The following is a 21,907-nucleotide window of genomic DNA, read 5'->3' on the forward strand; positions in this document are numbered from 1 at the left end:
CCTCCGAGTCCGAGCTGCCCGAGTCCGACGAGCTCTCCTCGCTGCTGCGGCTGCTCTCGGCGCCCTTGCTCAGCACGGGGGCCGCGGGCGCGGGCAGCGCGGGCGCCTCCGCGGGCTCGTCCGGCATCTTGGCGAACCGCATCTCAAACACGTCCTGCGGGAGAGTGGGGGCTGCCTGAGGTCCTGGGTGCCCCCGAGGCGGCCCACGGGGTGGAGGCCCCAGATGCCCGCGGAGCTAACACCCCCAGCTGCTTGGAAGGCCAGGCCTGGAGGGAGCCTGGGCCGCAGCTCCCAGCCTGCTCCCCTCCCCATCCGGGCCCCGCCCGCAGGTCCAGGGGCCACAGGGCACCCCCAGCCCCAGACTTCTAGGAGCGGGTCCCCAAGCGCCATCTGCCGAGCACAGGAGCCTTCTGGGCATCGGGGCCTCCCTTTAGCCTGTGGGTCTGAGGCTCCTGGAGGCTGCACCCTCCCCCTGTGGCAAAGCTCCAGTGCCTGCCTTTGTCTGACCTACGACCCCCGTGGGTCTGGGCGCCAGTCTCTACTTTCCCCCGTCCTCACCCTGGGCTTTTACTGCATCACATCTCATTCTGAGTGAACCCAAAAAGGTTGGTTCGGAAGGCAAAAGTCTTGTCCTGTCAAAACTGGCTTTGAAAAGCCCCTTGCCAGCAGGACCTGGCCCTGAGGAGCACCTCCCGGCCAAGGTGCCCCCTCCTGGCCGCCCGGCTCATTTCAGACAGGGGTGCGCAGCCTCGAGGGGGCCCTCCCTCCGGGAAGCTCAGCCGGCTGGCCCCGCACCAGCTCACGCACGCGACGGGCCTCCCCGCCAACCCGCCACCCAGCTGCAGAGCGCCTGCTCGGGGCTCTGGTCCCAGACTCTCCTCCCAGGGTGAAGACATCCCCAAGATGCAGGTGCACAGAGCCACGGGCCAGCCTGGCAGGGCGCCGCCCCACAGCTGCCCTGCACCCCTGTGCTAGGGCACCCGCTCAACAGCCCCGGGTATTCAAGCCTCTCGGCCTCTGCGGCCAGGCAGCCGAGAGCCACCTTTGGTGGGAACAGAACGGGGACCGCCGAGCTCTGCCTGCACAGCTGATCCGCCACCGGGGCCGCCCGGCCTCCATATTAAGCTGAACCAGCTCAGCGGGTCCAGGGACGTCACGGCGCACACACGGAGGGGAATTCTGCAAAGCTCTTCTGCTCCAAGGCACTGTCTCAGGATAAAGCCGCAGACTCCACCGGAATTCTCGGGGGCGCTGGACCGCCAGGGACACCGGGACCGCCAGGCCAGGGCCGCTCAGCCCCACTGCCCAGCAGGAGCCAGTCCGCAGAGGCCGCAGCCTGCATCAGCACGGCCCCCCCGCAGGAGGGCGCAGCCGCACGAAAGACGGCGTCCCCCCCCCCTCCCTGGGTCCTGGGCGGTCAAGGGTTCTGGGCCCAAGACTAGGAACATCTCACACAGCGGACAGCCGCGTCCTGGACAAACAAAGCTACTGGGAGCGTGGAGAGGAGGGGCCGCGTCCCCGTGACAGAGCGCTTAGAACTCCGCTGCTGCGGTTCAGGAAAGCCACGCGCACCACCAAGGGAGCGCGCTGACCCACGAAGGACGTGGGTCCAGCACCAGTTCTGCCCAAAGTCACACACGAATCACACACATGCATGTGCACACCCAGGTCCGCATGTGCAAGACGTGAGGGCCAGGGGCACAGCCCCTGCGCTGCAGCTCAGACTCGCCTTCCCCGCGGTGCCCACACGTGTCCCACAAACTGTCTGCTCTCGTCGTCGGAAAAGAGAAGGCCACGCACACAGCGACGTCACGTATGACCCCCAGCAGCCCCGCTGGGAGGTGCGTGGGAGCCCCCTCCTCACCCCCGGGAACGGAGCCCAGCGCTGCAGGAGAACAGGCGCCTCCTTATGCCCTCGGGCCCCGCCTGTCCGCCACCGTGTCCCCTCAGCCAGCACTGGGCGCCACTCGGGGGGGACGAGCCCCGCCGCGTTCCCGGCCAGGGTGGGGTCCCACCTGTGCCCCAAAGCCCCTCCGCCCCAGAGCGCCTCAGGTTACCTGCAGCTTCCTGGCCATGGCCACCACCTCGTGGTCCGGGGGGTTGTATTTGTAACAATTGGAGAACATTAACCGGATGTCAGCTGCGAAGCCCTGGGCGTCCGGGTACTCGCGACTGTCCATCTTCTTCTGTAAGACAGGAGCGCTGGGCGTGAGGCCGCTGCCCCCAGCCCTGCCTCCGCCAGGCCCCCTGCCACCCGCCCGAGAGAGAGAGAGAGAGGGTGGAAGGCTTGGTGGGACCCCCGAACAACAGCCCAGAGAGGCACCGGGGCCCCGCAGCCGCCCCGTGAGCTCTCCTTGCCCACGTCCAGCTCCACACCCCGTGTGACTTTCCACACCACGAAATCCCTCACGGGGGGCGCCCCAGGGCGGGACGGGGGGCGCCCCGGAAAAGTTGCTGCCAACTCTGGGGGGGTGGGGTCTCCTCAGGTCACAGACTGAGACGCTCACTTGGCCTCTGTGAGAATCCAGACGCCCCCCACAAGCTGATCCCGGCCGACCCAGTGGGACAAGGCGGGGCTGGAACTCAGGCAGGCCATCACTGACAGGCGCAAGCTGCCAGTCAGGGCAGATAGAGGGGGGACTTGGTGAGGGAGCAAGCTCCCTGCGCCTCCCAGGTCCAAGCAGAAACTGCCAGCCGGGGACCCCCTGTGGGCGAGGGCGAGGGCTGCCCCTCTTTCCTGGGCACTGAGGCCCCGCAGGCTGGAGCCCAACACCGGGCTAGTCTGCGCCTCCACTAACGGAATCCGGGACTCGGGCTGAGTGCAGCCCGGCTCCAGGACCCGCAGCCTCTCTAGCGCCCTGACACGTGCCCCCTTGCCAGCCGGCCTCAGAGTTGCAGAGAGGCCCCAGGCTGCACGGCTCCAGCCCTCGCCACACCCTCCCTACTGCAGGGACCCCCAGCTACCGGGGACAAACAGGCACCCGAAACCCTCTGGACTTCTGTACCGTTTTCAGGTTCTGGTCCTACGTTGACCCCTGGCCGCCCTTCCAGGGCTGAGGCACAAACAGGCTAAGCCTCAGTGTGCCTGGGGCACCCCAGGAGGGGCTGCTGGCTCGTTCCCAGACAACGGGGTGTTTCCTGAAGGGAGCGAGCGCCACGGCAAGCCGCCCAGGCCCCTGCAGGGCACAGCCCCCCCACCCGGCCCCAGGGCTCCCCCTCGCCTGTCCCCGGCTAGGTGGCTCGGATGAGTGCCTCCTCCTGCCCAGCCTCACCTGCCCCCCAAAAGTTCTGGGGACTAAGGGCACGAGTGTCCCAGTGTCAACAACGCCCCCGTCTGGGTGACGTGAGCTCTGCTGCCCGAGCTCCAGGCTTGAAGAGTCACAGATCAGGAACCCAGGCCTGGCTCCGCCCACGACTTACCCACCCATCCAGCCTCAGTTTCCCTGTCCCTACCAGAAGGGGCGCGTGCTGACGAAAGGCCCAGCCCGTGTCCCCTACCCCACGTCCCGGCCAGGTCACTGTGTAGGGAGGGCGAGACGTGCATACAGCCCTGTCTGGGAGCGAGGGGCCAGGACCCCCCACATCCTGAGCGGGGAGACAGCTCGGTGGCGCGAGCCCTCCGCCTCGAGAACCCCATCTGGGAGCCTGTGTTCCCGCTGCCCCGCGGTCAAGACTGGCCAGACGAAAGCCGGCCTCGGCCAAGAGCGAGCCTGAACCCTGGTTAGGAGCCCCCCCTGGGAAGGGAGGCCTGCTCTCCACCAGCCTCTGCCTTGCCGAGACCTTTATGTCCGTCCCGTACCCGCGGGAACTCACACTGGTCCCAAACTGTCCAAGGCAAAGGCCGTCACGAGGCTCCCAGCAGAGGCAGGACCCAAGGACCCCGAGGAAGAGGCTTGGTCACCTGAGTGCTTCACCAAGCGCCAATGCTTGGGACAGCCAGGTCTGTCCTGCCCGAAACTCACACCCCCAAGGGGGAAGGCTCCTTTAGGGAGCCCCCGCCCCAGGCCGGCACTGCCGGGAAGCCCGGCAGAATGACCGAGACCCGCCGCTCGAGGCCCAGACCCCATCTGTGCAAAGACACCACCGTTACCCTCTGCGGGGTGGCTCCCGGGGCCACACGGGCAGCTCGCAGAGGAGATGGGCTACAGTCCCCAACTGCCAGGGGTGCCTGGAACCTCAGGGGCCAGCTCTGAACGCTCTCTGAGAGGGGGAGGGGAAGGGCAGCTGGGCTGGGGCCCAGGCCGGATCGGGGCAGGGGGGCAGGAGCCCCACCTGCATTTGCTCAGGGAAGACCTCCTGGGAGCTCATCCCGGCCCTGGGTCTGCTGCCCGAGGGCTGCGCCCCCACCCCCACCCCAGGGCCCCTGTCTGGCCACCTGAGCGCACGGGTAGCCTGAAAGGGCCTCCTTGGCACGGCACGAAACCTGTGAACGCGCTGGGACAGGACACGGGAGGAGGTGACGGAGCCGGGTGCGGGCGGACGAGACCCCGGAGCCGCAGGTTGGGTGACAGCAGGCAGACGGCGCCGTCCTCCCGGATCCCGTCCCGCCCCCAGCGTCAGGCGTCGGAGTACCTTGACGGTGCTGAGGTCCATCGGGTGCTTGATGATGTCGTGGTAGTCGTGCAGCTCCAGGGCCTCGGCGTCCACGGGCTTGTAGAAGGGCCAGGCGTAGGCCGCGTGCTTCTTGGACAGCATCTCCTTGAGGATGCTGTCGCAGTGCCGCAGGTGCTCCGACAGCCTGCCCTTCTTGCCCGCGTGCTGGGGCACCTCGCCGTCCTCCAGGTCCTTCCTGGGCGGCTTGATGGGGCGGCCCCCACTCTCCCGCCGCGCCACCACCTTGGCCTGCTTGGGGTCCGACAGCGGCGGGGGCGACTCGCTCCGGCTCGCGGTGATGGCCGACGTCGTGGGCGTCGTGGTGTCCGCTTTCCGCTTCACGCCCTTTTTCTGCGACAGCGACGTGCCCAGTGAGCCCGGGCACGGGGACGCAGGCGGCTCAGCCTCGCGTCTGGGGCACTATCGGCCAGGCACCGAGCAAAGCGACCGCGAGCGCATGCACAGCCACGTCCCTCCGCCCCGAGGCCCCCCCGCCCCCGCAGCCCATGGGACGCCGAGGCTCAGAGGGGCCGCGTTTCAGGCCCAAGGTCACACAGCTGGTAGTGGTGAGGCTGGACTCAGAAACCGTCCCCGAGCCGCCCCTCTGAGGGCCTGCTCCGTCTGCCCCCAGGCCTCCGCGGTCCCGGCTCCCGGCCACGCCCCAGCAGCGCCCGGTGTCACATGCCATCCACCTGCCTCTGGCCCCGGGGGCCGTGCTGGGGGCTCCAGAGTGACCTGGGTGGCGGGATCGTCCCCGAGCGGGATTCGGGCTAAGGGACCGCAGAGAGGAACGGGATCCCCAGCCTGTCAAGGCCAGCGGGGGAGCCCCAGATCAGGGCCTCCAGGCTGTGGCTCACGGTGGGGCAGGCCGAGGCCAGGAGGCAGAAAGGGCAGGGCCGGGCAGGGCCGCAGCAGTGCATCTGGGACCAGGGACTCCCAGGAGCTGACTGGGCAAGTCGGGACTCGAACCCCGAAGGCAGCGGGAGCCACGGAGCGCTATCTTCCCCCAGGAGAGGGAATGAGAACACGATCAACAGAGCCCCTCGCGGGCGTGTGTCGGGCACTCAGGCGGACGTACCCGGTGAGGGAGAATGTGTTGAACGCCCAGGAGGGCTGGGCCGTGTGCGGCCCTCCAGGAACCGTGCCTGGGGGCCCGCGGGCATCACGGTGTGTGCTGCAGCCCGGGCTCGGTGCGCCCGAGACCAGCTCGGCCGGCGCCCCGCCTCCCAGACCGGCAGAGGAGCCCCTCAGAGCCGCAGCGCCCGGGCTGGTGGCCTCACGGCGACCCGCTCTCCGGGGCGCCGTCACGGTCTCCACCCCAGCCAAGCCACCGCCCCTGGGCCGGCAGGGATTCGAGCTGGCAGTCCAGACACCTGTGGGCACGCACAGGACGCCAAGCACGTGCCACCGAGGCCGGGCAGGGCCGTCACCTGGCCACGGCAGACAGGACATGCTCCAAAAACAGCTGGGCACTGCACTGGGCAGCCTGGCCAGGCGCCGCCCGGGAGAGAGCAGGCAGTGAAGGCCACGGGGAGGGGAAGCAACGGAGGGGGCGTTTTACCTGGGGGGAGCCACTTAACCCCTCTGAGCGCCTGCTTCCTCATCTGTAACCTGGGGGGAATACTGTCTGCCCAGAGGGCCGCTGTGAGGGGCAAACGAAGACGGCACACGTCAGCGCCCAGCACGCGGCCGGCCCGGGCCTCACGGGGAGCGCCGGCTCTGAGCCCAGACCCGGCCGGGACAGCCCCCACCGAGAGTGCCGGCGCGCGGGGGAGATGGGCGGCGCTGGAGCTCACGCCGCGGGGGGTGCCCCGGGGCCACTGCCCTGAGTGCAAGTGTGAGCGGCGGCAGGGCTCTAGGCCCCTCCACCCGGCTTCCCCTGGGACCCCTGCACTGCAAAGATCAGGCCTTCCGGCCAGACAGGCGGGATTCAGCGCAGCCTGCCCGCACCAGCTGTGTGACCTAAAGCCACCGAGCCTCGGTCTCCCCACCTGCGTCAGGAGCACAGAGAGAACCAAAGTCACGCGTCCCCAACACCCGACGAGCAGTTGGTGCCCAGGGACAGGCCCGCCCCGCCCCGCCCGGATCCAGGAACCCCGGCCCAGCGGTCAGATGGCAGCTGGCCAGGTCCCCAGGGACGCTCACCTTGACGACAGGTGGAGTGGGAGGGACCACAGGGACGATGGCCGTCGAGGGAGGAGGGGGGGCAGCGGCCGGGGGGACAGGGACCGACGTGATGTTCGCGGTGATGGTTGGCACAGGGGTGGCAGCAATGACAGGCGTCTGGGAGACGGTGGGGGGGACGCTCTGAAAGGGGGCCGCTGGGGACACAGAGGACACGGCCGCCACTTGCTGCGTACCTTGAAGACAAGGAAGGACGCTGAACACACCAGGCTTGACCTGCCCCCCAGCTTCCAGAAGCTTCTGGGCCATCCCCTCCAGCCAGAGCACACCAGTGTCAGGGAGCCCCTCCTCCTCTGACCCCTGGCCCCGGACCTGGGCTGCCTCCACGGAACCAGCCTCTTCAGGCTCTCCCTCTGGCCAGAGGCTAAACTCTGAACAAGGAGGTCTGGACAAGGCGCAGCCTGGGAGAGGGGCCAGGTGTGGGCCCTGGAGGGTAACTCGGACTCCACCGAGACCCAGCGGCGTGGCCCAGGAGGAGCGCCTTCGCCACCCTCGGTCCCACCTGCACAGTGTGATGGCCGGCGGTGTTGGGTACCCACTGCGGCCCCACCCCGCCGGCCTGCCCATCAGGGCGCCCCCTGTCCCGGGCTCCTGGGCCAGGTAAGACCCGCCCCCCAGGGCTCCCAGTGCTGCGCCCACGCTGCCCGGCCTGACGAGGCGCACACCCCCTCTCCCGTCAGAGGGAACACAACACACGCCACACAGGCAAGGTCCTGGGGGGACACAGGGACCCGGCAAGACCACAGTCTCCCCACAACAGGGGGCCCCGAAGCAGACCGTAACGAGGCCACCCAGGGCCGGCGGGGCCTCAGGCAGCCCGACTCCACAGACCGGGAAACTGAGCTCAGAGGGGCCAAGGGAGCCGCAGGAGAAATGCTGCTGTCAGCCCCCCGGGGGCGGGGGGGTCAGGTAACGAGACTGCGCCCGTCCACCCCCTTACCTGCACTCTGGGTTCCGCCGGCCGGCTTCCGGCCTTTGCCCTTCGGAGCAGGGGGTAATAATTCAACTTCCTCTTGGGGCATCTGGGCCACTTTCTGTAGAAAAATTTTCTCTAAGGCTTGGGCCATTAGCACTATGTCATCTGTGGGCTGAAGACACAGGGAGAGCCAAGGTCACTTGTCGGGAACGGAACCAACGTGTTTGCCAAAGCCATCGCCTGCTGCGGCTCCAGAACCACGGGCGAGAGTCTGGTAGGAGATCTGCTGCCGCGGGCGGCGGCGGAGGCCCACGGGGCGCATTCCACCCTGGAGACGGCCCGTCCCGCGGTGACCTTCTCCCCGGTTCGCCTCAGTGCCTCTCTGCTTTACCATGTCGCTGCCGAAAGCAGCAACCCCCACAAAGGCAGGATCGCACGGACCTTCCCTAATCTACGCTTCCCGCTGGAAATCACTGTGTGGACACGGTCCCCCGCCGCACGGGTTCCTCGGCGTTCTGGGCGGCTGCGCGCAGAGGAGGGAGAGTGCCCCAGCCACCCCGGCGGCCGCACAGGCCCACGCCCGCGCTGACCCCCGTGTCTCCACAGAAGCGTCTAGGTCCCAGGGCTCGGATGGCTTACAGCATTTGGTCCCTAAACTCCCCCTGAAGAGCCTGTTCCCATCTCCCCAAACCCAAGGGTGGCGGGGGGTGCAGGCAGCGAACAGGACCCCGAGTGGGGCCGGCGGCCAGAAGGGCGGAGGGCCAGGGGGCGATGTGCCCGGACTCGGGGCCGCACACGCCATTACCTTGTTATAAATGTAACAGTTTGTGAACATGGTGTTGAAATCCTGCATACACTCGCTCGCGCTCCAGTAATAACTGTTTTCCAGCCTCTTCTTGATTGTCCCCATGTCCATTGGGTTCTTTATTATCTTATGATAATCCTACGAGAGAGGTTTTTGGAGATGTCAGGGGCGCCCACCGTGTGGTCACTTCCGCCGTCCCCGAGGACAGCGACCACATGCCACGCGGGCCTGGCCCAAAGGCGGGGCGTGGGGCGAGCACCCAGCCAGCTGCCAACGCCTGCGGCGCCCCCCGCCTGGCAGCTGCCGGGACAGGAGGCTCTCAGAGACGCACACAGCTGCGCCACGAGGCAGGCCCCAGAGCCGATCGGCGTTCTAGACGCGGGGCCAGGCCCCCAAACCCAGGGTCCGCCGGAGGCCGGTGACAAGCCAGGCCCGGAGGCCAGGACACCAGCTCCTTATACAGGGCTCTGCTTAAAGCGCTCAGGGTTTCTCTACTTGGGTCCAGGTAAGAAACCCATCAGATGGCCAGGCGCGCCCCGAGGCTGGGCCGGGGCAGCACCCCCCGAGTGCTCTCCAGGGTACATAGGAACGGAAGGAAGACTGCGGTGAGTCCCGGCTCCTGCCCCTCCCTCTCCAACCTGCAGGGCACAGGTCCCTGCACTTGACGCCCTGCTCCCTCCACTCAGAGACGCTGGCCGCCACACCCCCAAACCCCTAAGGAGCCCCTCTGCTCCTTGGTCACCGCGGGCCCCGGGCTGGGCCTGGCTTCTTCCTGGCACCACCGCGGCCTCGGCCCGAGGGGCGGCCGGTCCGGGAATGGGGCCGGGGGGGGGGCGGGGGGGCAGGGACGCCCGCGGGGAGGACAGGGTGCTCACGGGCAGGTTCAGCTTGACCGCGTCCACGGGCTGGTAGAAGGGCCAGGCAAACTGGTGCTTCCAGAGCGTCTTCACCACCACGTTCTGCATGTACTGCAGCTGGTTGGTCTTGCGGCCCGGCTTGGTGGGGTTGGAGACCTCCGGCGGGGGCGGGTTCACAGGGCCCGGAGCCGCTGGGATCCCCGTGGGGGCGACCGTCGTGGTGGCGGACATCCTCCGCTGCTCGCTCACTGGCCGTCACAGCAGCGGCTCGGGGACGCCCAGGCTTCCACTGTGCTCCTTTCGGCCGCCTGACATCCCATTTCCGGGCCCACCCGGGCAGCACCTGAGGGGGAGGAGGCAGAGCAGAGGCGGCCGGTCACCCAGGCGCCACCACCTCCCCCAGCCCCGCGGGCTCCCGAGCGGTGTCAGCGAGGCCAGTTGTCTGGCGCCCGCCAGGCGCCCTGCGCACACCAGCCCTCACCTGCCACCAGGCCGCTGCTCTCAGGCGGCGGCAGGGCGGGGACGTCAGCACAGGCCACCTGGGCAGGCGGGCAACGCAGGGGCGGGAAGGTGGCTGTCCGGGCACACGGCCGGCAGTGGGAGGCGGGGGCCCCCGGACGTGGCCACTCCTGGCACGCTGCCCACCACCTGCTTGCCTGCTGGGGGCCGACTCTGGCTGCCCTTGGCCGAGGCTACTTTGGGGAATGAGTCGCACGTAGAGAGCGCTACGGCATCGACCCCACGGCGCCGGGCCACGCAGGCAGGTCACTGGCGGAACCGCACACCTCGCAGAGCTGGGCCCCCTGGCTGCAAGGTTCCGACGTAACCACGAGAACGGGGCTGGTTTGTGATGGCGGGTGGGGGTGGGGGGACACACCCGGCCCCGGGCCAATGGGGAGGGCACGCTCCCCAGTAATGGTGGGGCTGCTGTGGACCCCGCATGCCCCCCCCGGCCCCGCCAGCTTTCAGGAGTGTCTCCAAGCTCACGGCTGGGAAGGAGGAGGATTAACCGCACCCCAGACACACAGGCCGGTCCCGACACCAAAGCCCTGACTTATCTTGGGTAGCAGCCGGAGGCCCCGCTTTTACACGCGGGGCACAGCGTGGACTGGAGAGCGCGTGTGCAATGTGAGCGCCGGGCCACACTTCTGGGCCCTGCCCCACTTCGCGTGTCTGCGTCTCTCAGTCCCCGTCACAATATTCAGACGGCTCGGGGCCGGCGGGAGCGTCCTCCACGTGAGGCACCAGACGGCACTGGGGGCGGCCCACATCGGTGACTGACCAGCCACCCTACCTGCCACTTGCAAAAGCGGGCGGTTAAAGCTCGGGGAGCCCCGTGAGCCAGTGAGCACCCGCGGAGGCCTGCCACCTGCCACGTGGGCGTGTCCGCACCAAAGTCACGGGCCTGCGCCAAACCCGTCCAGCCAGAGTGCGGAGGGTTCAGACAGACAGCAGGGGCACCGCTGACGCACGCGGCAGAGCTGCGGCGCATCCGAGGGACGCCCGGAACGCCTCCCGAGGTGCGGGGCCCGTCTCCCCGGGGCGCGCACGGCCCTGACCCCCTCCCTCGAGCCCCGGCAGCGAGCTGGCGCCTCTCCCGCCCCTCCGGGTCGCCGAGCCTGGGCAGCGTACAGCCGACACGGTGCCGCAGCCCCCACCGGCGGCTCAGGGGGACAGTGCCCGTGCTGATGGCTACGAGGGTGGGAGCCCAGTGCAAACCTGGGTCCAGCTCACCCCCGCTGTCCCCACCCCCACCCCCACCAAAGCACCACAGCCCCTTGCTGGGACCTCGGTGAACCCCCCTGCTCCCCGCCCTCCCTGCACCTCTGGCAGTGGGGTGGGTCCCCGGCATCTAGCACTGTTGCTGCTGCTGCTGCCGCTCGGCCAGGAAGCCAGGAACAAACAGGTAGGATGCAGCCAGGGGCCAAAAATCGATCTGGAGGGACACGGACCTTCGGACAGACAGGCACTGCTCACGCAGGGACAAGCTCAAGTGGCCACTGGGACTTGAGAAATGTCCCAAGGCCTCCCTCCCTGCCCTGGCCACCACTGCTCCAAACCCGGGGCTGAGCAGGAAGGCAGCGCTGGCCACTAACACGGGAACGAGTCCCCTGGCCCTGCCCTGAGGTGAGTGCCCAGGGGCAGACCAGCAGCCACCATGACCTGAGCCAGGGGCGCCCAGACAGCACTGCGGAAGCTCTGAGCACGGTGCCCAGAGCCAGCGCAGGCTCACTGAATGTCAGCGGTCACTACTGGCCACAGGGGGCCCTGCACGGTGGCCCGCGGTGAAGCCTGCCTCCAGCTCCACTCTGAGGCCCTGTGACACGTGCAGGAAGGGCCGGCACTGTCTGGCTCATGGCGCCCCATGATCTGCGGGGACTGCGCAGAGACGGCCCCCCACTTCCCGCAAACAGTCCACCTCCCCGGGGCAGGGGCATTGTCCTCCAGACCCCTGCAAGTTCCCAAGGGTAACGGCAGGGGCCATGGCATCCCATCAGGCGTCAGGGTGACAGTGCCCGGCCATCGGCCCCTCACACCTCCGGGGAGCTGGTCCTCCATCCCCCGCACCAGCTCAACAGGGAGGAAGGAAAGGCTGGCAGAGCCTGAGGCTGGGGGTCCCTCACAAGCCCGTCCAGCCCGAGGGCCAGGACCCACCTCTGCGGAGGAGGCCCCCAAGGGGACAGTCAGAGAGCCTGGCCAGACACCTCTAGAGCCTGAGGCCTGGGGGCTGCCGCGCAGAGAGGGGGCTCGGCGGGAGGCTCCCCGGTCATAAAAGCACACGGGTGCCCAGCGTCGTCTGCAGGCCCACCAAGTGGCTGCGGCCTTACGGGAGCACGTGCTCCGTCACCCGTCAGACGGAGCCAGGCCCTCGGGGCCGGTCCTGGCCGAGCAGAGCCACAGCGGAAGCCTGGCCTTTCCCCTGGACACTGCTCCGGGCCGGGTGGTGGCTTCCCAGACACGGAGGAGGACGTGGGAGGCCCCACCAGGAGGCAGACACGGGCCAGGGCCTGCACACCAGCCCTCGAGGACGAGGTTCTCACCCCTGCTTGTGCTGCTCAACAGGTAGGCCGAGTTTAGGACACGTTTCTTTGGAAGACGAAGAGGGTAAAGGAATTCCCATTTTGAAAAACTTTGCTGAAGCACAAGCCAACCACAATTCCACACTCGGTCCATGGCCAAGCGCTCGGAGCTCCTGTTCCCGCCGCCGAGGCCTGGGGCCACGGACACAGGGACGGGGAAGGGCCGAGCAGCCCAGCAAGATCCTTGGAGGCGAAGTCCTAGGGCCACCTGGATCCCAAAGGATGGAGTCCCGCTCAGCAGCGCTGCCAGCCTCCAGGGTCCGACCGGCCACCCCCAGGCGGCACAGACCCAGCCCACCTGTCAGGGTAAAGAGCAGGGACAAGACGGGAAGCACGGGCATGCCCCGCACGGCTCCTGCCACCCAGCCCGGAAGCACACTATCCATCAGCCTCCCTGGGCGGGGTCAGGGAGCAAATGATGCTTCCAGAAAGAAAGTGAAACTTGGGGTCCCTGGGGGGCTCAGTCAGTTAAGGGTCCGATTTCGGCTCAGGTCATGACCTCACAGATTGTGGGTTCGAGCCCCACGTCCAGCTATGTGCTGACAGCTCAGAGCTTGGAGCCTGCTTCGGATTTTGTGTCTCCCTCTCTGTCTCTCAAAAATAAACACAAAACAAAACAAAACCTTAATTAGGCTACTAGCCCAATCCCTCACCGGGTTCAGCCACGAACTAAAACTCAGCGATGGACAGAGTACAAAGCCACAGGAAAGTTCAACATGGCGTGAAGTCTGGCCGTTGTGTGATCCCGCGACAGCACCTGCCAGGGCGGCCGCAGGTCCCTGGATGCCCAGGGCTCCTTGAGCAGCCTCTCCCTGTGACGTGTCCAGGAGCAGGGCCCACCCCGGGGCAGCACTCGCCAGCCCTCACGGCTGCCCTCCTGGGTGAAGCTGGCAGCGGCAGGTGGCGGAGGCAACGCAGAGAAGTACGTGGAGTGGCTGGCCCCGGCCACGAGCCGAGATGCCCGTGTGACCTATGAGGTCCGAGTGGCCGTGCACACGCACCGATGACAAGGCTGGGGCCCCCGCCCGGGGCTCTCACACCAGGGCTCAGATTTCGGCTCCCTTCACTGGCGGACCTCCAGCACTGCTGTCACCGCACCGAGTGTGCTCCCAACCTGGCCCCACGGACAGAGACACAGGTGCCACAGCTTCCCAGCCACAAGGATGTGGGGACCAGAGACATCCTGGCCAATGGCGAGGGAGCTGGGTGACTCTGGCATGTTGGGCTGGAAGACAAGGAGGTGCCCTGGTCCCCAGGGCATCGCGGACGGCCGGGGACCAGAGGCTGAGGGCCTCCGGACCCCCGCAGACACGCGGAGGTCACATGTAGAACATCTAAAACATGTCTACCGAAGAGAAACACAGCCTCGCACCTGGCCTCTGTGTCCCGGCGGACGAGACCAGCCCCTCCACGTCCTCCCAGCTCCGCACGTTACAACTCCGGGCCACCCCACCAGCCACACACAGAAGCGTCACATCCGTCACCGGAGCAGAAAGGCTCCTGCAGCACCCATCGCCCTCCGCTGGGCAGCTGCTGTCCGCAGGCCGGGGCTCCGGGCAGGGACACGGGACACCCTGGCCCCGCCCCCCAGCCGTGCCGGGCTGGGGAGAAACGGCCGGGCAGAGCCTGCCCAGCTGCACTGGCGGGGGACAGAAAGGACAGAAAACTGCCACGGGGGCAGCCTGGCTTGCCCCCTACATCTACTGTAGGGGACCTCCCGCACTTCCTCGAGGGAGTCCCCAGGGGGGCACCCTGGGGCCCCCCAATCAAGCGGGCAACAAAGGGAAATTGGAACACCAGAAAGGCCCAACCCCGTCGTGGCCGTCGGATCCGTGTGACAAGGAAGGCTGCCACGGGGGTCAACCTCCACATCCGGCCTGGGACTCCCAGGTCACACGGAGGGGGGTGGGCTGGTGCTGCTCCATTTCAGGGTCCGGCAATCAAGGGGGGTGCTGCGGGCTACTGGGTGGTGGCCCCAGACTCTGGCGCCTGAGCCAGGCTGCTAGAAATGCCCGCTGCACGGGGCGCCTGGGTGGCTCAGTGGGTTAAGCATCCGGTTTCCGCTCAGGTCTTGATCTTGAGGTTCATGGGTTTGAGCCCTGCACTGGGCTCTGTGCTGACAGCTAGCTCAGAGCCTGAAGCCTGTCTTTGGATTCTGTATCTCCCTCTCTCTCTGACCCTCCCCTGCTCATGCTATCTCTGTCTCTCAAGAAATAAATAAAAAACATAAAAAAAGCTTAGAAAGGCCTGCTGCAAAGTAAATCGAGGGCTGGCGCTTCCTTGATAACCTTTTGGATTCGGCGTTACGACGTTGGGGGTGATAGAGATATTGTGACTTTAAGTTTTCTGGGGCCCCTATCTTTCAGAGACAGGTGCTCAGTCTTATGAATGAAACCTGCCCGGGGCCCGCTTCCCGATAATGGGGGCAGAGCGTGAAAGTGAAGGGGGGTCTGGAGACGGGCCAAACCAGGAGGAGCGGGGCCCTCTGGGGCCCCAGGACCGCCGCTCCCCGTCTGCCCTGGACACTCCTACAGCACCAGAAGGAAGAGCTAACCCCACTTCTCCTTGGGTGTTCAGGACCCTACATCCCCCACCCGCTCACAGCAGCGGTGAGATCGGGGGGGACATGACCTGCCCCCCCACAACCCCCACCTGGCTAGGAAGAGGCCCCCCCGAGCCGGGGTGGGGCAGTGAGACACCCGACACTTGGGACATGCAGAGTCCGGAGGGTGTGATGTCTGCTCTGCCCCCCCCCCCCAGCTGCTCCCTGGGGAACGGGGTACAGGCCTAGTCCTCTGGGGTAAAAACGTGCAGCGCCAGTCTGCCGGCCTCAGTGCCCACAGCCCACCATCCTTCCAGGATGTGGGCCTGAAGGTTCGTGAACAGGCGCAGTGCAGGAGCGGTTCATTTCTCTGCTTTAGCCTCCAGGTAGGCCAGCGCCTCCAGCCCCCCACCCCCACTGGCACCGCACCCCCAAAGGCGGCTGATGGCACAGACGGCCCTCCCCCCGCGGGGGCAGCCCTCCTGCTCAGGGAGCGGGGCCTCCACGCCACTGCGGCCCCACAGACGGCGGGCAAGCGGCGCTCCTGCCGGGGACAGCGGGGAAGCCTCTGCCGAGCGCCCACTCGGAGCCAGGACCGCCGGGCAAGGAGGGGGAGGCCGAGGCGCAGGGGACGCCCCACCCCCCAGAGGACACCCGCCAGGGCAGGAGGCCGGCACGTGCGGAGTGGGTGAAGGTCAAAGTGGAGACGAGCTGCCTTCGACTTGAGAGGATCTGAAACTGCCCGGAGCGGAAACTCAGACAAACCACAAAACCCTCAAACACAAGTGAAAGCCAGAGCCCGGAGTCTCCAGAGTGGGCAGGTGGCAGGGGACACGGACAGGCCGCCCCACCCGCGGGGGCCACACGTGCTCCACCCTGTGAGGGGCTGTGTGCCCGGCCTCGGGGGGGGGGGGGGCCCTGGGGCTGCAGGCGGCAAGGCGGGGGCTGGCCTGGAACCAGCTGGGCAGCTGCCACCGCTTCCCAAGGGGCCTGGACTCCACCTCTGGGACCTGCCTCCCTCCTCCACGGGGGACCTAGGATTCCGGATGAAACTCAGAAGTCCACCTGGATGCTGGCTCCACCCTCGGGGACCCAGGGCAAGACCTTATTCAGGGCCCCCAGAGAGAAGAGTAGGACCCTCTGACCAGTCACCACCGTGGAAAACACCCCAACACGGGGCAGCGGCTGCCCACAGGCGGCGCCGGAGGCAGGCCGAGTTGGACGCTCCCGGGCAGCCAGACGGACCAAGGGACACATGGACATTCACTTGCAGGTGGCCATGAAGCACCTTCAGCCATGGAGGGATGGGACCAGGAGGGGGCAGGGGCCACACTGGGCATTTCCAGGCTGGCCTGGCCCAGAGCGAGGACCCCTTACTTAGGTGGGGGGGGGAGCCCCAGCTTTCAAAGGGAGGATGGAGGGACCCAGGGGAGGAGTCGGTGGGGGTCCACGGCATGTCCTGGGAGGAGAGGAGGCACTGGGCACACTCTTGGAAGGGGGAGGTCACAGGTAGGTGTCCGTCCCATCTCAGCCAGGGAAGGGGACATGGGTCCTGCTCAGATCCACCGTTCCCACCAGCAATGGTCATGGCCTTCCAACACTTGGCCTCCTGAGAGAGGTGGGGGGGACTCACTCTGCACCCCTGGGGGGGCCCCCACTGCCACACCTCCCTCCCACTGTCCTTGCCGTCCCCCTGGCGTGGCGCCGGTCGGGGTCACGTGAGCTCCGTCTTCGGGGCGGGGGTGGGGCTGACAGGGCACAGGGGCACAAGGCCACCTGGCCAGAAAGAGGCACAGGCCACTCGGACGAGGCCACTCGCCCCCACCCCAGAGTCCCTGCTGCCGCCTCTCGGAACCCTCCTCCCCACCCGGCAGACAAGGAGCTGAGTGCAGCCCCAGAACGGGACGCCAGTGCCCCAAGCAGCACATGCTGACTGGTGGCCGCCCTGGCACTGGCCATCCAGGTCTCAGGAAACGGGATCCGTGAGGCCAGGGTCGGCTTCCATGACAGACAGAGCCAACTGCCTCTTCCTGTGCGGCCAGGGGAGGGGACCCAGGGGAGGGGCGCGGACCAGCAGGCTGGGTCCGTCACACCCCACTCGGACAGCGAGCGCACCCCGGGTCTAGGTCACACCTGCTCTCCCACGGCGGGCGACCCAACCCCGGCTGGCTCGGTCCCAACAAAGGTGCGGCCTCTCCACTGGGGGTGTGGGACTGCCCCAAGGCCCTAGCCTGGCCCGCAGACGGACCAGCACTGTGGTCCTGCCCGTCCTGAGGCCCCGCCCTGTCCTCTGGGCTCCGTGCCCACAGCAGCAGGGCGCCCGGGCCCTGGCCCGCCTCCTGCGTCCTCAACCTGCTGTTTGCCAAGGTCTCACGCTTCTCCCCGCCCCCCCCCCGGCCTCGTGGGGAGGCCAGCCTCTGGGGGGTTCCTTTCTCGCCCCAACACCAGCCTCAACACGGACCTGAGACCCCCTGCCGAGCAGGGCCCACGGCTCACCGGTCGCACCCCCTTGCCACCGCGAGGCTGTCTCCATACTTCTTCTGACCTCCCCCTGCCACGCTAGGGGTGCCTCTCAAGGGGTGTGAGGGCCTAGGGGGCTTCGGGGAGTTGTACGCGCATACACACACACACACACACACACACACACACACACACGGGTGCTTGGAAACACTGAGCTCTGGCCCAGGCACCTGGCAGGCCAGAATCTGGTGACACTGGTGACATTGGTGATTGGTGGGGGAGCCCCAGCAACACGCACATGCATCCCCGCAGGGCACCCCCCAAGGCCAGGCCACAGGCTGCACTGAATGACACCTTCCACGATGCTGGGAAGGGGCAAGGGACCCATGGCAAAGGGAAAGGTCTTCAGGGGACAGACACCCTGAGTGAGGACAAAGGGGACTGGGCCCCACACTCCTGCCTGGGGAGGGAAGGACCATCCTCTCGGGTCAGCTGGTCCCCCCCGAGGCCGCTGGAGGCCAGGTGGCCCCGCACATATATGGAGGTGGGGGGCCGGCCCCGTGAGCTCCCGCGACCCTGCCAACTTTCCAGGGCCAGGCTGTGACGGGTCTGCCAGGGGAGGGGGCGGCCCCGGGCCCTGGCGTGTTCCATCCCAGGAAGGGGGGGCGGGAGCACCCGGAGCCTCTCCCCTTCCGTGTGGCCTGACGGGGACCAGGCCACGTCGCAGGGGGGCACCGCTTTACCCAACTCACCCCACGCTGGCCTCCGCTCCCCAAACACGTCCGCTCAGGGACCCGCGAGGGGAGGGGCAGGGACCCTGAGCGTCGGGCCCCGCAGCATCAAGTGGAGGTTCGGACGGCCCACACACGGGGACCCTGCCCAGGTGGGGGAGGTGCCACAGCCCGAACGGCTCTCTTCGCAGGGTCTACTCCCCATCGCTCCTTCAGACTCTCCGACACGCCTATGGGGACAGAGGCCTTCTGTCATCACTGGGGACGGTCACCAGGTCATCTGTGTCTCTAACCCCAGACCCACAACCGGCCGGGACAGCGTGGGAGCAGCCAGGACGGAGCACTGAGGGGCGCGGGCCTCATCCGCGAGCCTGCAGCCAGGGGAGCTGTGCTCTCCACACCCAGCGCCTGGCACTGGGCTGGCACCGGCGAGTGCCCAGTCCGCCAGGGCTACCGCTGGAGGCACAGGCAGTTAGCTGGGGGGTGGGGGAGAGCCCTTGGGGAGGCCCATGCCTCTCTGTCCCTCACACACACTCTGCACCCCGGCACGCCCTCTGGTCCCTGCCCCTGTACAGGAAAGCCGTCCCCTCAGCTCTTAGTCACGAACCCGAAGTGGCTCCTTTCCCTTCTAGTGACACATTACGAGGGTCCGGCCACACGGACCTGGGCACGTGCTCCTGTCTGTGGGCAGCGGCTGCCGTGACAGCAGCCAGCAGGTGAAGGCATTCCTGCCTCCCAGTCCTGGGGCTCCTGTTACCCGGGACCCCACCGGGGCCCCCACCGCAGCCCACCAGCCCGTCTCCATCACACTCCCACGCCGGCCACCAAGCCCGACGTGAACCCACGCAGACAAAACGGACGAGGGACACCTGAACTAGCACCGCGCTCCGGGTGACACCTTCCGAGGGGCTGGAAAAGGACTTGCAAACACCTCGAGAACTTCGGGGTCCATGGCGAGGAGGGAGGGGCCTTCCTCCAAAACGCATCTTTCAGCTGGCTCTCATTGGGGGCTGTAAAGGCCCTAGAAAGGACGTCAGCTGAGAGCAGACTCGCTTCTAGAACAACTAGGAGCTGGCGGAAGAGATCAACACTCCCCCGCAGCACTGGACGGCAGCCCCAAAGCCCCCGCCACGCGCAGCTGGCCCCGCTAATCCACTGCAACGGTGCCTACGGGAGCCAGACTTCCAATGCAGACCACACCGTGTGAACAATCCCCAAACAGGAGCCTTGGCCTTGAAGCGCCCCCACACTTCTCGGATGGCGGGAGCAGAGGTGCCCGGACTGGGGGTGCGAGCACCAAAGGGCCTCGCGGAAACGCCAGCCCCCACCTGGGCACCTGGACAGTGACTGGTGCTCCCGGCCTGAGCACACCAGGCGGCCCAGCGCCTCGGGAGCACCTGTTGGTCTTCTCTTCTGCTCAAAATAAAGGGCAAAGCCTCAGGTGGGAGGGAAGGCACGCACCCCAGATGGGCGTCCCCGGGGCACCCTGAGGTCCCAAAGGCAAGTATGCAGCGAGCAGGGTGCTGCTTTCGGTCATAGTTTGCCAACAGTTCCTTGTGAAACAAAGAATGCTCCAACTGGCCGCTGGCCTGCTGAGGCAAGGTGTCGGGGGTCTGCCTTGGGGTGCCGCTGGTTACAGCTCGAGGCTCAGGTAGGGAAGGGGGAAAAGAGAGGACCAGGCTACCCACCCCCCACGCTCCAGAGCTCGTCACCTGAACTGTCCCCAAACTCAAGCAACCTGCAGGGGCTCCCAGCCGGCTGCCGCCAGCAGCCGCCAGCAGCCACTTGGGGAGGGTGGGCTTTGCGTACGGGCAGCCCCCCACTCCCAGCCCCGACCCCGGCTTCCCAAGGACCCACAGAGGGAATGCTGCTCTCCCGAGAACAGGGCCCACCAGCGGTGGACAGAAAGCCAGACGCCACGGCTGGGCACCAAGGCAGGTCCATTAGTCTTGTACCAATCCCTCCGCTCTGCCCGGGAGGCGGAGAGGGGCAGGGCTCCCCCAGGAAGGCTCCCCCACCTAGAACCAGGAAGTGGCCGTGCACCTCACCACTTGCCGGGCACCGGGCTCTGGTGGCTGGCAGCTCGCCAGCCTGCAGGAGGAGGGCACAGGAAGGAGCCGCTGGCTGCAGCAGCGGGCTGGGCGGCGCGCCGGGGGTGCCCCCCCTCCACTTTCACTTTCTGCCCAGGACTGCCCGTGAGTCAAAGGCGGGAGCCGAGTGTTTACAAATCCCGTCCTTTATTCGAAGCTCACTTCCAAAGCACGCGCGAGCTGTCGCCGAAGGAAATCAATTACTCTACTTCCTAAAAACAAAACAAAAATCAAAACGGTGCCGGCTGAACGTCCACCCAGAAAAAGGGCCTTAATTCCCACTTCCCTGGACGTCCCCGTGGCAGGGCTGGGACAGGATCCAGGCCTCTGAGGAGCTGCTTGGAGCCAGTTTCTGATGCCCAGGGGCTGAGGTGTGCCCCCCCCCCAGCCCCCAGGTCACCAGAAAGGTCAGAGAGAAATGCCCCCTGCTGCCCCGTCACCTCCTGTCCCTCCCCGCTGCCCTGTGCCCTATCTTTCCTTATCTGTAACCACCAGCACACACCAAGGCCTCAAGACAGAAAAGGGCAAACACAGAGCTTTATTTGCAAATGAGAGGCCACCTTCAGGGCTGCTGAGAAGGGCCCCTGGGAAGGAGAGGTCCTTAACTCCTGAGAGCTGACCCCCTGCACGGATTCAGACCTCCCCTTGACCCCTCTGCGGCCCAAACTACTCCTCCCGCCTCCCCCCCCCCCCCAAATGCCAGGCAACTTTGCGTCAACTTCAGGATCTCCCAGGGCCATTCCCAGGAAAAGAATCCCCATTTTAAAGAAAAGAGTAAGGGAGAAAGCCAACGAAACTGCGTTCTTCGTCCTCAGTGGGGTGGGGGAGCATGAGGAGGGGCAGGAAGGGTTCCCTCCCTCGTTTTTCTCCTGACCTTAGTTTGCCCACTGGTGCACCACACCCCCGCCCCACACACCCACCCCGCTAACTTTGCGGTCAGTCACCAAGTTAACAGACGGGGAGGGACGCCAGTTCTGCACGTCTGGGCAGAAAGCTTTCAGCCAAAACGAAGGATCGAGGGACAACTGTGGGTATGGACGCAACAGAGAGAACTCAGGAGGAACCCGCCCCAAGCCGGCCACCTAGCAGACCCCATTCTGTGTCCCGACTCATCTTTCCAAAATTGTCCCTGGGCCCCCTAGGGAAAGGAGGCCGCACCAGGCCTCCACGCCAGCCCTGCCCCCATATGAGCAACCGGTGGAAAGAGAGAGAGAGAGAGAGAGAGAGAGAGAGAGAGAGAGAGAGAGAACTCCCCCGGGGCCCCCAGCTTTATTCACGGAGGAGCCCACTAGGGCCACGGGGATGTTCGAGGTGTGCGTGGCAGGCACTGCTCCCCGATGCGCTCGTGCCACAGTCACGCCGGTGCCCACCCCGAGTGGAAAGAGAAGCACCCCGCGCCTCCCGCTCCATGCCCACCTAGACCAGATTAAGCGCTTTTCAGGCGCATTTCAAAACGGGAACTGGGTCTCCTCCCGGCCTGGCAGCAACGACCCGACAACTCAAAGGGGCCCAAAGTCAGCGCGGGGCCCCTAACTCTTGGAGGGGGCTGTCCCCGCGCCACTCCGAGGCGGGCCCGGCCTGGTCTCGCCCCCTGGCCCGGCGGCGGCGCCGGGCCCCCAGCGGGAGCCTCGAGGGGCCCGCAGCCAGGC

The 21,907-nt window shown here is 67.0% G+C and overlaps 1 protein-coding gene across 1 annotated transcript in view; it reads right to left on the bottom strand.

Annotated features, from left to right (window-relative positions):
• The window catches only part of BRD3 (bromodomain containing 3), a 17,654-nt gene extending 7,511 nt beyond the window's left edge, over positions 1–10,143 (bottom strand). Inside the window, exons 1-8 of the mRNA XM_029921026.1 lie at positions 9,837–10,143; positions 9,374–9,698; positions 8,499–8,636; positions 7,718–7,865; positions 6,739–6,953; positions 4,573–4,944; positions 2,058–2,186; positions 6–154 (exon numbers count right to left, since the gene is read on the bottom strand). Coding sequence (XP_029776886.1) covers positions 6–154; positions 2,058–2,186; positions 4,573–4,944; positions 6,739–6,953; positions 7,718–7,865; positions 8,499–8,636; positions 9,374–9,586 — 1,364 coding nt within the window. The 5' untranslated portion in view covers positions 9,587–9,698; positions 9,837–10,143. The remainder of the gene's footprint in view (positions 1–5; positions 155–2,057; positions 2,187–4,572; positions 4,945–6,738; positions 6,954–7,717; positions 7,866–8,498; positions 8,637–9,373; positions 9,699–9,836) is intronic.
• Between the last annotated feature and the right edge of the window lie 11,764 nt (positions 10,144–21,907).

This window comes from Suricata suricatta, chromosome 13, assembly GCF_006229205.1.
Source record: "Suricata suricatta isolate VVHF042 chromosome 13, meerkat_22Aug2017_6uvM2_HiC, whole genome shotgun sequence".
Taxonomy (NCBI): Eukaryota; Metazoa; Chordata; class Mammalia; order Carnivora; family Herpestidae; genus Suricata; species Suricata suricatta.